Source organism: Urocampus carinirostris, chromosome 7 (genome assembly GCF_059441175.1).
Source record: "Urocampus carinirostris isolate Australia breed hairy pipefish chromosome 7, RoL_Ucar_1.0, whole genome shotgun sequence".
Lineage (NCBI taxonomy): Eukaryota > Metazoa > Chordata > Actinopteri > Syngnathiformes > Syngnathidae > Urocampus > Urocampus carinirostris.
Genome location: NC_142355.1, coordinates 14,417,861 through 14,435,310, shown reverse-complemented (window position 1 = coordinate 14,435,310; position 17,450 = coordinate 14,417,861). Strand labels below are relative to the sequence as shown.

General features: G+C 38.8%; 1 protein-coding gene across 1 annotated transcript in view; it reads right to left on the bottom strand.

Annotated features, from left to right (window-relative positions):
* Nucleotides 1–6,255: 6,255 nt before the first annotated feature.
* Nucleotides 6,256–17,450, bottom strand: part of pclob (piccolo presynaptic cytomatrix protein b) — a 70,504-nt gene continuing 59,309 nt past the window's right edge. The window contains exons 28-36 of the mRNA XM_088339833.1: nt 17,093–17,186; nt 15,980–16,051; nt 15,608–15,899; nt 13,950–14,144; nt 11,258–11,402; nt 11,120–11,178; nt 8,428–8,565; nt 8,032–8,177; nt 6,256–6,881 (exon numbers count right to left, since the gene is read on the bottom strand). Of these exons, the coding sequence (XP_088195959.1) occupies nt 6,738–6,881; nt 8,032–8,177; nt 8,428–8,565; nt 11,120–11,178; nt 11,258–11,402; nt 13,950–14,144; nt 15,608–15,899; nt 15,980–16,051; nt 17,093–17,186 (1,285 nt within the window). The 3' untranslated portion in view covers nt 6,256–6,737. The remainder of the gene's footprint in view (nt 6,882–8,031; nt 8,178–8,427; nt 8,566–11,119; nt 11,179–11,257; nt 11,403–13,949; nt 14,145–15,607; nt 15,900–15,979; nt 16,052–17,092; nt 17,187–17,450) is intronic.

Genomic DNA, 17,450 nt, shown 5'->3' with positions numbered 1-17,450 from the left:
GCGTCCTTGTTTCACTGTATTTCTTCCTCAGATTTTGCAACTTGACTTGAAAAGTCCAGTTTACTTACATATCGAGGCGAAATACAGGAAAAAGGAATATTCTAGTAGTTCAAAAAGAAAGCCAATACGGTAAAGTAGGACAAATATTTATTGAATTAAATATTATACTTATCCTATTTTTTAGTGAACATATAATCTTAGACTATTTCTGAGCCACGGCTTGTGGTTTTACATTTGTGAGTACAAGTAATGTGAAGAATACCGTACGCAGCGAGCTCCACTAGACAGTACAAAAACAATAATTTGACCAATAAAGTATTTACTTTTGAGGTAATAGTGCCACCTGTTGGCTATTATGGACTTGAGAACAATGGCTTTTTGAAAAAGTGAGGGAAAGTGCTCTCATAAATATGACAATATTATCAGGGTTGGGTAGGGTTACTTTAACTTGATTACTTTCAATTACTTTTGGATTACTCCAATACCAAATATGCTAATAAAAGACAAAAGAAACGAAATATGAATACAATTACTAAATTTTGTGCAGGCTTGGGGAGTAACGGAATACATGGAACGGCAAAAATGATGTTGGCAAGCTGTTTGGATTTATTTTCATTTTGCTTCTGTCGCATTTTATGTTAGTTTTGCCGGAGATCAAAGAGATCAAAGCCAGGAGAGAAAGCTAACCACGTGTTGTGAGTCATAATTTTACTCATATTTAGTTTATTTTGTCTTTTATTAGGATATTTGGTATTGGAGTAATCCAAAAGTAATTGAAAGTAATCAAGTTAAAGTAACACTACCCAACCCTGAATATTATTGATAATACAGTACATACTGCATTAATAGTAATAAAACAATTCAAATTGGCTTGAAACATACTCAGTAAAATAACCAGTGATAATTTAAAACTGCAGATAAGGACCATATGTGAACTGAGGTAGTGTTTAAAGGTTTACTTTTAAAGGTACATTGTGTAATATTTGAAAGCTAAATGGCACTGTATTGTCTAATGCGAACTAAAACTGGTGCCAAATAAGCACAGCATAGCAGCAAGAAGAGAAACAAACAGACTGGCGACTACTAAGTAAGGTTTCCTCTATGTAAAAGAAACACAAATTTCTCGACCTATAATTTTTTGTAAAAACTAACATTGGTATGATAGTTAATGTATGTTTGCACTAAATATCACACACTGTCCTCCTCAAGTTTAGTGTGAAAACAGTGTTAAATTTACTGATTACCTTAAAATAAACACTGTTAAATTAACAATTAAAGAGTACATTTTTATCAGAACTTCAGTAGACAAATGGTCTCTACATACACTGTGTTAATTCAACACTGGTAAGCCAACATTAAATTGTATCATGACTAGTATTGCAGTATCTATTATCATTAATGTTACCATTATTTTTAGAGCTCTTTATCTCACTTGATAAAATGACCCACAGTGTGATGCCCAAAAATGGCCAGCGGGAAAATATTACCACAAAAGTCAAGACTTCTTACGCAGTAAATGACTACAGACGCTGCCCAACTTACGAATGAGATTCCGGATGATCGTTTGTAAGTTGAATTTGTTCGTAAGTTGCTTCAGTGCTAAATTTTGTATGTTTAAGGCTTGTATGAGTAATGTTAGAATATAAATATTAAAATGTACTGTTTACCAAATTGTTCAAATTAGTTGTCTGACTCCATTAACCAAACACCACCTAACAATGCGCGCTCGTTTCTTTTTGGGAAAAGGTGGACAAGAATACCCGACATTTTCACACGGGGGCAGATTTATTTTCCCTATCAATTTAACTAAGTGAACTCCATCAAATTAGCCGAATTAGTGTTGCTTGAGTCTCCGTCAAGCCTATTCTCGATTCTCTCTCGATTTTCTCAAGTGTCCCGGCCCACGCCTTTTTCCGCAAGCCGGCGCCCCGGTTCCTCCCATGGGCGCATCAGAGAATCCCCACGTGGCCCCACCATCATGGAGAAGAGCGTCTCGATGTCTGTCCTTGTGCGTCTGGCCTTCTGCGTCAGATTCCTGTTATCAACAGAACTAAACAAAACATTCGCATTCGGTAAGGCGTGACCTGATGCGCACTCAGCGAAAATCTTCATTGCACTCGATAATTGTAATTTGTATTTGATTGTACAAAATCCCTTACAGTCAAATGTTTAAAATCCTTCAGTAACCTGTATTGTTTTGTACTAAAAAATAAACTTTTCATAAAATAATATGAAATGATCTGCACTTATATATCGCTTTTCAAGTCAATGACTTCCCAAAGCGCTTTACAATGTGCTCCACATTTCCCAATAGCGGCCTTGCATCTATGTAAGGCGCTAAGCTGCTTATTGGGGTATTAGGGGTTCTGTGTCTTACCCAAGGACACTTCGACATGTAACACGGACGAGCCGGGATTCGAACTAGGATACCTTGATCCCAAGACGAGCGCTCTACCTCCTGAGCTACTGCCGCCCTATGCTCTATTAAGATAAATAAAGTTGAGTTTAACTTACTTTTTGAAGATGCGCCTCAAGAGGCCTCCTCCGTGGTAAAAAGTGGCCGAAAAAAAAGCGTTCCGACCATTTTCTCAAGTCCAATGGTCGTAAGTAGGGGAGCGTCTGTGGTGTTTTTTTAACACTGTCAAGCACCATATGTTCTCCGAGGTAGTGATAAAAGTTTACTCTTTAGGTGTTAATTCACCATTTTTTTGAAGGTACTCAGTATTAGTGTTTATTTAACACTTAAAGAGTAAACCTTATAGAGTGAACGGTCCATATTTACAGTGTTAAACTAACACTGGCAATTTTACTGTGTATAATTGAGAATATGTATCAACAATGTCCGGAAAAGAAAACAAACACTCTGCATTTGTAATATACTCTCTTCTCAATATTTATTACTTTTGACTCGTCGAAGGGTGGCTGGGAGATCTTTTCAACATTTGTATTTTTTTTACAACACAATTTGCATAATGTCTAAACACATCCTGTGTACAATCACAAAACCATTACATCTTTTGGTGGAAAAACAAGACCATTTTACAAGCATATTTCTTTACAGCCAGCATACAGATCAATCTATACATAATATGTCGGACCAAACATGCAACATCTACAACATGAAGACATTTGTTCCCTTCTTATTTGTGTTGTACAACACGCATTTATTACTGTACATTAAATCTATGTCTCTTTTTAACTCTCGCATGCTCAAATATGGCCAAAATAAACATTCGCTCTGTAGAAAATAAATATTTTATGTACACTGTTTAAATCACATTCACACACGGATGATTACACAATTAACAGGCAACGGGACAAACAGTGAAGAGCCGAAAACGGAAACAGTTGCTTTTGTTTTGAAAAACAACTTTTCCTGTTTCTGATACTTCCCCCAAAAGAGATTTATTTGATCTTTTTGTTATTCTTTCAAATTTCTTACATCAGACACGAATAAACGTACACCACTTTAAACGTCCGACCGCCACATTTTTAATTCATTCTAGTGCAGAAACATTAAAAGACGCCAATGGGGAAAACATTAGTGTGCGCAAGCGTCCACGCCCGCAAATCCATACAATTTAAATCTGTAACAAAATAAAATACTTTTTCTCAGTTTTTTTTCCGACTACATATTACGCTCCAACAGACAAACATTGAATTGCTTAAAAGAAAAAAAATGTTGCATAGAATTACCGAAATTTAAAAAAAAAAGATGAAAATGGCACAATAAAACACGGCTCCTCAATATTCTCTTTCTTAGTTTCAAACATTATTTAAATATATATATATATATTTTGCTGTCAAAGACATCTTGTCCATAGCCTTTAAATAATATGCTTTAAAACTTGTATTTTTTTATATAGTCTAAACCAGGGCTGGGCAAACTAAGGCCCGGGGTCTACATGCAGCCCGGCAGGCTTCTTCGTCCGGCCCGCGAAATGAAAATGTTGAAAACAATAAGATAATATTATTAAATGGTAAGAAAAAAGTACTTTTAAAAATGTGTTGATTTGGTGCCACTCTTGTCCCCTGTGGCCCCAACCTTCTAATAGCTGGCTACATTTTTGAAATGTATTTATTATATTTATTGAGAAATGTTAAAAGGAATTAAAAAGAAAAACTTCTCATTTAGCTGTTTGGGATTTCGAGTTATTCAATACATATTATCAAATTTAGTGCTATAAAACGGGACAGTATTTATTAGTTTGTTATTTTTCTGAACCGTCCAAACCAATTTGATTAAAGGGATGATTTTTGACCAAAAAGACATAAAACATGTACTTGTGTGAATGTCTGCATGTTTGTTTATTCTTAAATGCTTTCGTCACAGCTTTTCTAAAAAGACTACCTCAATTTTTTGTCCTTTCATCAATCGAAATACACCTTTTTGAAATGGCAGCAAAGATATGAGAAAAATTGAATAGGCCTACATAATCTTTTTCCCTTATTTTTGCCAGGGCTTTGGATTCAAGACTGTATAAGCACAGACGCTGCCCCACTTACGAACGAGGTTCCGGACAATGATTCATAAGTTGAATTTGTTCGTAAAATGCTTCAGTGCTATATTTTGTATGTTTAAGGTTCGTATAAGTAACCTGTATTGTTTTGTACTAAAAGATAAATGTTTCCTAAAATAATATGCTCTATAAAGTTTAATAGAGTTTAAATTACTTTTGTAAGATGAGCTCAATAGGTCCTCCATCGTGGTAAAAGGTGCCTGAAAAAAAGTGTTCCGAGCATTTTCTCAACCGTATCAAGCTTTCTAATTCCACTTTCATTTAAAAAAAAAAACGGTTCACCTCTTATTTCCACTTTACACCAACCATATTGAATGGATGCATGCAATTTTAAACAATAATAATGTCAAAGTTCTGAATTCGATGGAGATAGTATAGACATAGACAGTATAGAATGTTTAAACAAGGACTAGAAAGAGGAAGTGTTTTTTTTTTTCTTCTGGGTGGATGCGGGGTAACCCCTCAGCCGGTAGCGGCGGAAAGAAGCACTACAGTAATGTCCTGTACTCGGAAAAAGGTGCACACAGTACAAAACCTAACTTATAGAAATGTCTGGATATTTTCGACATCCCGAAAAAAACTTGTATCTACCACTTTATGTAAGTTGAATGGTCGTAAGTAGGGGAGCATCTTTAGATACAAAAAACAAAGTCAATTATTTTCCACCATCCTGGCCCTTTTGAAAAAATGTTTTAACCCAATGCAGCCTGCAACTCGAAAGGTTTGCCCAACTCTGGTGTAAACTGAATATAGCATAGTGTGAACCTGCACTGTTAGTAACTGCCCATTCCTTTTTTAAATTTTTTCCTTTTTTTTTTTCGACGACAGGCAGTGAAGAAGGCTTGTTCACCGTGTTGCACAGGGAGTCAAGCATACACACATACGTACGTACACGTATACATCCATAAACTGAGGAACGTTGATTTTCCAGGACCGGGATGGAGATGTTATTGGACGCTAAGTGAACGCTGGCTTTCATCCAGCATTATGTGCGCTGAAAAAATACAGGCTGCATGTGACCATCTTAGTGTATCTTTACCCCATCATCATTTCTGCAGAGGGTCTCGAGGCGACCCGTATCTTATTATGCTTACTCATCTTTGCACTTTTTTCTTAAAGGTGTGTTTCCCCACTGTCCTTAAATGAGTAAAATATTCTCATAATCAACCAGGACTCATACAGGCACAATACGAAATCTGTCTGCGAGCAACCAGATGGATTTTTTTGTCCAGCACTAGTACAATTTCAACCTAAAATTATTATTCATGATAAGTCTTGTGTGAAGTAAATGCTTGTTTACGTTTTTGCATTCAAGAAACTCGGGGCGTAAAGTAGCAAACGCGCAGGTTTTAAATATCTATTTTTTTTCTCACGTGAAGTTTTAATATTGAAACCCTGCAAAGGGCATGGCTTGAGATGTTCAGTTGGTTATTTTGACTATTTGACCCCACTGTTTTGTTATTTTGACTAATATGCACTGCTTATATCATTGTCACTATCAGCCGATCATGTTGCTGTTCTTTTATTCCACACCCTTATAGGCGGTTTTGTTTTTGTTTCCTAGGAAAGTCAATACGAAGAAAGGCTTTTAGAAGAGGTTGGAATTTCTCATCAAAGGTTTGGACTCCATTTTGTTGTCCTTGCAAGTTTTAAATCCGTTAATATCTTCTCCCCTTGTTTGTAGTCTCTACTAAAGGATCAGAAAATGGGGCTGTGAAAAATATTTCTTTTGTTGTTCTTCCACAAACAAACTCACACACATAAACTCAACTATGATTCTCCAGGTATTCAATCCCCTTAGAAAAATGCACGTACAGTCCTGTGGGCTTCGTTATTTTTTTTTCTGTGATTGACAAGTGAACAATCAAAGGTGTACCATAACTCACCGATCAGTCAATGTCAGGTAGAATGGGGTTCATGCCCACGATCCCAACAAGGACAATGATATGTATTCAAAAGAACTTTGGAAAAAAAAATATTGTTTCTGTTCTCCCCATGCAAATATGGAACCTTTTTAAGATTGTCACCATATCATCATCTTGAAGTCTCATCACTAAATATTTTCTGAGATTCTATCCACAAAACATTCCAAAATAGTTTGCTATGAGGTAAACTTAGTCGACTCTGACGGGTTTTAGCACATCACTTTTCTGGAGTGTGTGTGTCAAAGTATATATTTTACATTTGGATGATGTTGACGATTATTAGTGGATCTGATCAGATGTTGCTGGGCGCAGAACTGACAAAGAGCTTATGCCAGCTGACCACTCTCTTCCTCATGTCCACCTTGTCCAGCCATATGTAGGCCTCCCCGATTAGGGTCTTCTTCACAAACTTGCCACCATTGGACACCAGGAAAAGCTGGAAAGGAGCAAATGTGGAGATGGTGAAGTTGTCACAAGGACATTTGCCTTGTAGTCGTGAGATCTAGGTTTTAATTTCACAGCACGCACTTCACAACGTTTTGGTTCACTGAACCCTTTTTAAGATAAACCAGTGCGCTACTTATGTTGTCCATTAGGCTAACTGGGACTGACTGTCATTGTTTTTGACAATACACCTTGATCTTGGATTTTTTTTTACATAACATTAGCCTCACTCAGAGGGGGCTGACATAATTTTCTGCCATCTTAGCCTTTGTTCTGAAAATGCATGTATTTATTTGAGACACTCATTCTGATATGTTTTGCAAATTAAAAAAAGAGGGGCGGAGCAAACGCGGGCTGACGGGAAGTGGGGTAAAGGTGAGTGAGACCTGTTGTCGCGGCGGACAATAGTGGATATATATTTTTCCCACCCTTACCTTTGGAAATATTGACTTTTTTCCTTGAATTAGTTTCAACGGGTCCCCGGACCCTGCAGGTCTGCATCAAACCTTAAGTACCCGTATCATTTTACATTCATTTTGCTGGCTGTGATTTTTGAACTGTGTACTTCAATGAAGGACATTTAATTTCAACCGCGCGTCATGAAGTCGGTTCTGGATAAATCTCATGTTTGTGTTACAATTTTTTAACGTGAGCGCATGCGGCTTACATACAGGTGCGGCTTGTGTATGTACGAAATCGGGTTTCCCCTGAAAATGTGATGGGTGCGGCTTATAATCAGGTGCGCTCTGTAGTCCGTAATTTACGGTATTCATTATGTTGCAGAGTGTTTATTTCCTTTATTCTTCTGCTCTGTACAATCTCATCTTTAATTCTTCAATGGTAAGTTAATTCTGTTTTTAATAATGGACACCTGCAAAAGAGAATTCATAAAATGACATTTCTTTTTTTCGAGCCAATCGTGTTGCTGTTCTTTGATCACCACACCCTCGAGGGCTCATCTGCTTTTTGTAACCTTGAAGATTTAACAAAAAGAGGAGTGGGTGGGCCTTAGAATTCTCTTATCTGAAGGCTTCTCTCACTGGTCTCCTTGTGAGTTTAAAATCAACTGATGTCTTCTCTCCTTATCTTAAGTTTATACTAAAGTTGACACTTAACATGAAACAATTTTTGGGTTGACTCACCTGTATAGAGTGACCTGTGGGGTTAAGGGGAAAGCGGAAGGTCTCGTTGAAGGAAGGCTCTCGGTCGTGGCGGCAAACTCTCGTCTTCTTTTTGATGATCCTCTTCTGAGTGGCCACGTTGACCACGTACAGCTTCACGTACAGGTCTAGGTGGAGTGTATAAAAAGGTGGTTACCAATAGTCTGACAGGAAAATAAGAAATGTTAAGATGTGATCAAAACTTGAAATGTGAATTGAAACTGTACACTTTGCAAATTATGGATGAAATCTTAATACAGCCTCTAGTGGTATTTGATGACCTTTCCAGATGTTGGACCATCTTCTTCAAAACTGTATTTACTGCAAAGCAACTATTCAAAGTTCACATGCTTCAAACACAGCGGCATTTCCCCCCACCTGGAAGATGGTCGGGACTTTTGAACTTGTAAGTGATGTTTCTGCATTGCAGGATTTCCAGGACCAACTGGTCCCCATCCGTCTTCACTTCTTTTTTTAGAGCCACCTTGATCTCGCCCATCACTTGAGTCTTCCCTCCTACAACAAAAAACGGTGGTCATTTCCTCCTTTGGGTAAGCATCATGCGGCTCGATGCCAGATTTAACTTCAAATAACTTCACTGAAAAGGGGTCAAATATGTGGATGATGCTGTTGTGGGAATTGGGAAATGTTGAAAAAAATTCTACATTCTCCCCAGAACATCCAACAATTTGGTGGAATGAAGTAGACCTTGTATGAGTTCCCAGCAGGTCTAAATTGTGGTGAAGAGAGCGTAAAACAAGATTGATGAAATTGAATCTGTGGTCTCCACTGACATATCTTTATGAATGTAATAAATCAATCCAACTAATACATTATCATATTAAGGATCACTTATGGCTTTTTATTGTTTCAATGCGGTAAATCCAACAGGAGGTTCCTCAAACGAAACCCAGGTAAACTTGAGTTTTAAAACGTGTTAAGGCTCAAAATTGCACCAAGCAGTCATTACAATGCTATTGTAGATAGAAGGGAGAGATTAACAGTAGCTCAGGAGGTAAAGCGCCTGTAATGGGATCAAGAGGTTGCATGTTTGATTCCCGGCATTCTGTGTTATATGTCGAAGTCTCCTAGTTGCCTTGCATGGCTGACGCTGCTATTGGTGTGTGTGAATGGGTAAGTGTGAAGCACATTGTAAAGCGCTTTGGGAGGTCTTCAATGACTTGAAAAACGCAATATTTTTACATTAACCACTATATCAGGGGGGGCAGCACGGCGGCGCAGTGGTTAGTGCGTGTGGGGCACAGTTTTAAGGTCTTGGGAACCTCCTGTGTGGGTTCAAATCCAGCTACCAGACTTACTGTGCGGAGTTTGTATGTTCTCCCCGTGCTTGCGTGGGTTTCCTCCGGGCACTCCGGTTTCCTCCCACATTCCAAAGACATCCATTTCAGGTGGAATGGCCGGTCCAAATTGTCCCTAGGTGTGAATGATCGAGCGTGTTGTCTGTCCCTGTGTGCCCTGCGATTGGCTGGCAACCAGTTCAGAGTGTCCCCTGCCCACTGCCCGATGATTGCTGTGATGGGCTCCAGCACCCCGTGACCTTACTGAGGATAAGCGGTGCAGCTAATGAGATGAGACTATATGGGGGTAAAAATGCCAGTTTATTGTGATAAACCGTTAACTCGAGGTATTATTATCAGTGTTGGGAACAGATGAATAACGCTGTTACGTAACGGTGCTGCCTCCCGTGGGCACTGACGCGCACACTGTGTGCTGTAGGGGGCAGCAGAGTCAACGACAGTGTCTGCTGACATACACAATACACTGGTATTGAATACAGTATCAACGAGATGGCATGGGGGCTGCCCAAAATGCTGTCAGTACTACATCCGCTTTGCTTTGGGTGGGCAAAGCACTATCCCCCCCCTACCCCCTCTGGTAATGCCCCTGCAGGACCATATTGTTTTATTGTCCATGAAGGAAAATATATGTGCCCCAAAAAGATACAAGTAGTCTCATTTGCCTAGTACAAAAGAGCAAATGGGTCATTTACATTAGACAAGAAATTAAGTCTGTGTGTTCACTCTCACAACAGTGCAAAAATATCTGACTTTCGTCATTTACCCAAACTCAAAAAAGGAGGGTTACCCAATGAAATTTCAAACTGTGTTTATTATTTTATTCCATTTTATCTTGGTCTTATTTATCTTTGGATTGCACCCAGGATGACCGGGTATGATGAAGAGAAATATGCCGAATATGACCAGTAGGGGGCGACATACACTGCAAAAATAAAATATAACCTAATCGTGATTCCTTCACATTCTAGTATGGTCCCAAAACACAATTAAAAAAAAATCAGTTTAAATGGTTACATAGTAAAATACCAATTTGAAAACAAATTAAAAAAAATAATAATAACAGGACAATATTTTTGTGAATTAAATAAAGGCACAAATGGGCGTCGCAGAGCCAATCCCTTTAAGACCTATTTGTGTGTCGTTTATGATTTTACTCGCTATTTTTCAAAATTTTGGTGGGACACATTTATAATTGGAAATGTTTTCATCGAGGGTTTATAAAAAATCTTATTATATATGTGTCAGTTAATTACAAGATTTATAACGTAGATTAAAAATACATACAACTTTCACCCCCGTATTTCATATGTTTATTTGATTATTTCAAATTATGTACGCTTTATAACAATTATTATTTAATTCATTTAATCGTTTCTTTTTTCTACCGATCCCGTCTTGCCCATTTCTGCTCCAATATGGATCGTCTCGGTCACTGAAGACGATAATGATACAGTAGATAGCTAAGATTGTTGCAGAACACTAGGAAGTATTTATTTTGTTAAAAAAAAACTTGTTAACACAAATTATCGTTGTTTTTTATCTACATAGTCTGTCTTGCTGTGAGTAGATAAGTGCCACATTGTGTTTGCGAGGTTTATTAACACTTACTATGGGAATTGCAATAATTAATAAGGGGAGCAATTTGCTGAAGTGGACAGGTGAGCAAAAAAATGTGAATAATCCAAAAAGGAATATGTGAGATTCACTAGACTTTTTCTACTTTTCACTGTAAACGGATGACCGCCACTTGCCTTCAATCTCAGGGATCACCATGTGCATTTTATCCGTCCCATTCGGAATGGTGGTACCACTGCGGCAAACGGGACAAAAGAATATTAACTGTTGATCACAACTCTCATTTTATACATCTGTCTGTGTGTTACTCTCACATGCGAGGGACTTGAAAGATGGCGCTGTCTACGCCAGTTCCGCCACCCTCACCCCCATCCAGACCGCCCCCGTAGGTGTCGCCTACCAGGCTAGGGGCCGAAAGTACCACAGGGCCAGCAGCGTCGCCCAGACGGTGCCCCAGTCCTGTCATTCAAGGGTGGATAGATAGGTGGGTAGGTAGGTAGGTAGGTAGGTAGGTGTAGAGAGAGAGAGAATGAGGGTTAGAGAAAGTTAGGGAGGTAGGGAGGTTGGGGAGAGATAATGTAGAGAGAGAGAGAGAGAGAGAGAGAGAGGGAGTGTCAGGGATTAAAGAGAGGTAGGTAGGTAGGGAGGTGGGTAGGTTGGTAGGGAGGTACGTTGGTGGAGAGAGAGGAAAAAAGGGGGAGGCATGGAGGAAGGGTGTGAGTGACGTAGGTAGGTAGGTAGGTAGGTAAGTAGTAGGTAAGTAGTGGGTAGGTAGTTAAGTAGTCGGTCGGTAGGTAGTTAAATAATTAGATAGGTAGGTAAGAAATTAGGTATGTAGTTAGATAGGCAAGTAGGTAAAGAGAAAGACAGAGAGGTCGGTAGGATAGATAGTAGGATAGGTAGGTAGGTAGGTAGGTAGGTAGGGATGGAGTTAGGTACATTGATAGGTACATTGGTAGATAAATAGACAATCTTTGTAATAAATTACGAGTTCAATGGACAACATGTTAGCTACAACACCCACAGTGCATTTACAAAAGTATTGATTTTATTTGATGAATGTTATTGTTTAGGTATATTTAAAATTGTAATTATCATTTCAGTCATTCACACAATCACAAGGTGTTTATATGAGAGTTTAAGCGATTTTAGTGCTTTTTTGGAAGATGATATAGGTTATATTGTTTTTTTTTTACAGATTGCCTCACCTTCCCTCTTTCACTCTTTGCTCTCATTGGTGGGTGAGGCTCGCAATGATGTTGCTTCCTGCTTTGACCGCCAATTGTAGAGGGCAAGCGGGAGTAAAGAGGGTTGAGGGGGCCACGAAGGAGCAGGGAGTGCAGGGGGCATCTGTGTGCTAAACCTGCTTGTGTGTTTTTGTATTTGTGTGCTGGGGCTCTTTGCTCTGTCGTGCATTCGTAAACGCATGCAAACACACGCACAAAGAAGCCGGGGGATTCCCCAAAACATGCTTATATGGTCCAGAACGCAGTGTGGAAATGTATTTTGCTGGTGTCTGTGCGACTGTGCGTGAGGGATTTCCATCCCAAATTGGTTTCAGCGTTTAATCGAAACCAAATGTTTGGGATTGACACATGCACACTAATGGTTTCACCTAAAGTTTAGTGCTTTATAACATAAGTTGAATACCATTTTAAGTACGTGTGTTGATTACAGAAAATACAATTGAATCTGTTTGTTTTGGCATAACCTTTATATTGACCTGTACTACTGACCAATGTACAGCGATCTTGGATGTCCTGAAAGGCACTTTAAAATGAAATGTATTATTATTATTATTTAACTTTCGGTAGACACTTTTTTGTTGACAAAATCGGTGTATTATTTGTTATTGTAACATCCATTGCAGCCTAGTCATCCCGAAAGGGGGATTACCACATGGGCGGTCCCTTCTCAAGGTTTCTTCATTTTCCTCATGTTAAGTTTTTGGACTTTTTCCTTGCCCTCATGTAGGTTTTAGATCAGGGGATGGTGTAGTAATAATAGTCTGTGCAATAACCTGTGCTGCCCTTTGAGACTCTTTGTGATTAAGGGCTATACAAATAAAAATGACTTGACTTGACTTGACAATGATATTAGCCTTCTATTAGTAAGAAAAAAATAATTAGTAAAACAAATCAATATTGATTTAAATAATAAGAACATCAACCTGTATTACTTAACAATTCTAGTTTAAATTGGGTACACAATGAACCCCGTTATCATTTAAAAATGGGAAAAATAAGAGATCTTCTCAGCCATATGTAAACTTTACAATACCGGTAGTTTGTTAATGCCCAAAGATATCGATAAAGCTCATGGAAATGTTGTCACTTTTTTGCATTATCAGCAATAAAATTAAAGGGACATTATATACTGTGTAGTGCTTTCTAGTGATATGGAAAGTTCCATTGTTTAGACTTATAAGAAAAAAATACATGAGCTATAATATAACATGCATTTTCTTCAATATTAATAGGTCGAGAATTGTGTGTTTATTTTTAAAAACTGGTGGAATTTTGATACTTTGAGTCTCTGTGGTTCGTATTCTTCTTCGTGCTTTGTAAAACTCATTTATGATTGCACTACACCAGGGTTCTCCAATGTGGTTCCCCGGGCTCCAAGTATTCCCTTAAGAATACCTGAGTAGCCTGCAGACAGGTTCTAAAAATAGATCACCCGTCGTGTGGCATTGTGATTTGCTAGTAAATTTGATTTCTAACTGGCATGATTTTTACTGTACTTAAGATCTAATAATTATAACTTGGTAATAACATGGTAACAACATGGTAATAACACATTGTAACTTTAGAAATGCATATCAATATGATAGCCCTTTGCGGCAATCAGTTAAAAAAGTAGCTTCAAATATGTTTAGGTTAAGAAACGAACTTGAAGGATTGTGGGTAACAATTTTTAGTGTTAGCTACATGCACAATTAGGGAGAGGAAAATAAAGGAAGAAGCTTGTGAAAGGAAGTGCATCAAGGGTCGGGAAGGGATTTACTTGGTTGCAGGCGGGACTGTTGCACGGCAGCCTCGGCGGCGGCGATTGCGATCCCGGCATCCTCCAAATGGGCTTGAGTAACACTGCTCTTGCTTTGGCTTCGAGACGGCCCGTGCGAGCGGAGCTGGCCGTCCGAGGATGATTTGGAACTGCCCGGGCTGCTGTGGGACTTTTCTAAAGGCAACATCTGGGAATCTGTGGGGATGAATTGAATGGAATTGTCTTCAATATCATTGATAAAAATTTTTTATTTAGTTTTCCATCAGTCTTGGGTTTTTTCAACACGCATAACAAACGTGCGCGACTGAAGTTGCAATAATGAATGAAATAATCACTGCAAGTGCTACTTAAATTGACTAATCTGAGTTGGAATACACAGAAATAGAAGTTTTTTTTTCATTATATCATTTTGTTTGACTGATACGAATACTCAAATCTTTAGTACGAACGCTTATGCCAGATACCAAAATACAAAAAACATAAAAAGGCTTCCCACCTTTCCCAAAAATGAGTCATACTTTTGAAACTAATACCTATCCCTTAAAAATAGCTTTTATTTAATTTCAATTTTTAATTTCTGTTTGTGCCGCTGCCACGAGTGCTGATACAAATACAATCCCGGCATCTGCACTTGCACATCCCTACATTTGATGATATATTAAAATTACATGAAATGCAGCTGTCAGCCATACATGAATTAATCGTATGTATTATTTGACCACTAAATGTCGCTGTACTGTGTAGTGCAAATGAAAATGAGTGCTAGAAAGCACAAGAAAAAATACATACGACAGTAAGTGCATGCGACCAACTAAACCATTTTTTTGTTGCCTGGCTATTGACAAGGCTTTGTGTTCTTGGGGTGCCCATAGCAGCAAGTTGGCAGACTGTTATGCCAGCTCTCTCTCTAGGTGAGGCTCATGTTATATAAAATAAATGCAAATTCCTCGATTTACGAATATTTAAAAAAAAAAAATCAAGTTTATATGATAGGCCATGTATTTTTGCTTGTTATTCAAACCAATTTTGTTGTCTGAATGAATGTTTTTTTTTACCATTAAGAGGCGCAAAATAATACACAAGGTTGCTTTATGCTTATGATTGTTCAACCACAAGCACAGGAACCCATACCAGTTTCAATAGTAGATGCGATCGCTGACACCTTCAAATAAGTCCTGTAATTGGGCCGATACTAATATTCATTCATAGATATAACCATACATTTCTGGTGATTGTTACCAACCATGATGGATGATAGTTTGCAGGAACAATAGTTTTAATTCCATTATGATAGCTTGAAAAATTCCTAATAAATGTGTCAGTTGTATGACCAGCATTCGAAATATTTGCAAATTAACTGCTATCAAAATATCCACCATTGTAGTGTATGATTTCAATATTTGCATGAATAACGGAGCCTGCGAAGGTAACTAAGTGATGAGAAAAATATGTATGGTGCATTAGTGTTTTTAGTGTTTTGTACAGCTGATTTAACACACGGGTGGCCATCGGCCTGCACATTTGAGCGGTGTAAGCTGAAAGCTAATACAAGAGGAGGGTTAAGTACAACCGTCAGCAATTCCAGTCATAGTTGTTTAGATTTCCACAGTAAACTGACAGCCCAGTACGCTCTATGTTTGGACAAGTGTACTCCCTACCTTTGGAAGGATCAGGGAAGATTCCATGGCTTCTGCTCTTGATTACAGAGTTAATGGGCGAATCATAGCTCCCTTCTCCCTGCTCTGACCCTTGTCCCATACTGTGCCCGGGGCCCAGGCCAGAGCCTGGTGGCAGGCCCTGGGTACCTTGCCCCGGTCCAGCTCCAGACCCGGGTGGCCCGTGCAATGAGTGGTGGGCTCTGCTATGGTCAATGCTCTCGCTCTGCTCTCTTAGTGGCAGCCAGCGGGGTGTGTTGTCAAGTTGCATTGTGTTGGACAAGTCGATCAAAACCTGATGTCACAACAAAAAAATATGGCAAAAAAGCTCAGGGGGATACCTGAATTTGTATGAAGAGCCAGGGTCTGACTCACCTCTCCGAGGAAGTCGTTAGAGGAGGATCTGTCGTAATCCCACACTGTCACCTCCAGAGTCTTTTTCTTCAGCTACGTGGAAGACGCCAAAGGGACAACAATCAACCATCCAATCCCCTAAACATTTCATGTCAATGACACAAATCAATTAACCTATACTGTACATACAAATGAACCGCTCTCACAGCCAAAACTATTCCACACTTTAACTGAAATATTCGCACCTCTAAGTCTAATAATACCCCATATCTGTGAGTCAGCAATGTATGTGGAAGCATTTAACTATTACAAGCAGTGTTTCACGAGAATGCAATAGGGGGGATGAAGAGAGGATTTCTCAGATTGTGAGATTGTGAGAAGATTTTAGAAATGATGCAAGAGTGTCCTAGCACCGAGTGGGTGTTGAGAAGTTGTTTTTTTTTGTGTTTGAGAATCACTTATCTGAGTGCCTCAATAGTTGAAGTCATCAAAATAATATCAAGAATATGTAAAAGGGGATTTAATTTTCAGGTATGAAAAGCATTTCAGACTTGCATGACAATATTTTCTATGTGGGCATTTTGTTTGTGTGTGAGTATTTTAAGATAAGATTATTTGTGGATGTTTGTGAGGAGTGCGGTTGGGATGTACGTATGTACGTATGTATGTATGTATGTATGTATGTGTGTATGTATGTATGTATGGATGGATGGATGGATGGATGGATGGATGGATGGATGGATGGATGGATGGATGGATGGACGGACGGATTGACAAATAGGCAGATGGGCAGTTGGACAAACATATGTATGAACACGGATTCATGGACGGATGGGTGGATAGATAAATGGATGGATTGTATGGATCCGGACAACCAAATGGATGGATGGACGGATTGATGGATGGATGGATGGATGGATGGATAGATGGATGGATGGAAGGACATATGGCTGGATGAACATATGGATAAACCTATGGATGAACATATGGATTCATAAAGTATGAATGGTTTCTTGATAGATGGATGGTTCGATGGATGAATGGATGGATTAAATGGATGGATTAAATGATGGATGGATGGATAGATCTATAGATGGATGAATGGATGTCCCAGTGCATGAGTGTGCCTCTAACCTGTTCCAGATGGATGTTCTTGTAGATGACCGTCTGGTTCCATTCTGGGTTGCTGGTCTTCTGAGCGTATTTAGTCCGTCTCTTGTTGTCCACACTGCAGAATTGTGACAACACACAGGAACCTTCATTACCAGGCCCACAATATTTCACAAAGATGCTTTACGTTGAGGCTGATTCAAAATCATGGTTTGAAAGAAATTGCGTATTAAATGCTTTCAATTCTACAAAAGAGGCACAGGAAATTTGAAGGAGTGGGAGAGGAATGGAAAAGAGGCATGGACTAACTTGTCAACACAATGGCACTGAGCAGATGTATACAAAAAGAGGATGGAAACAATTCACAGAATATGAAAGACAG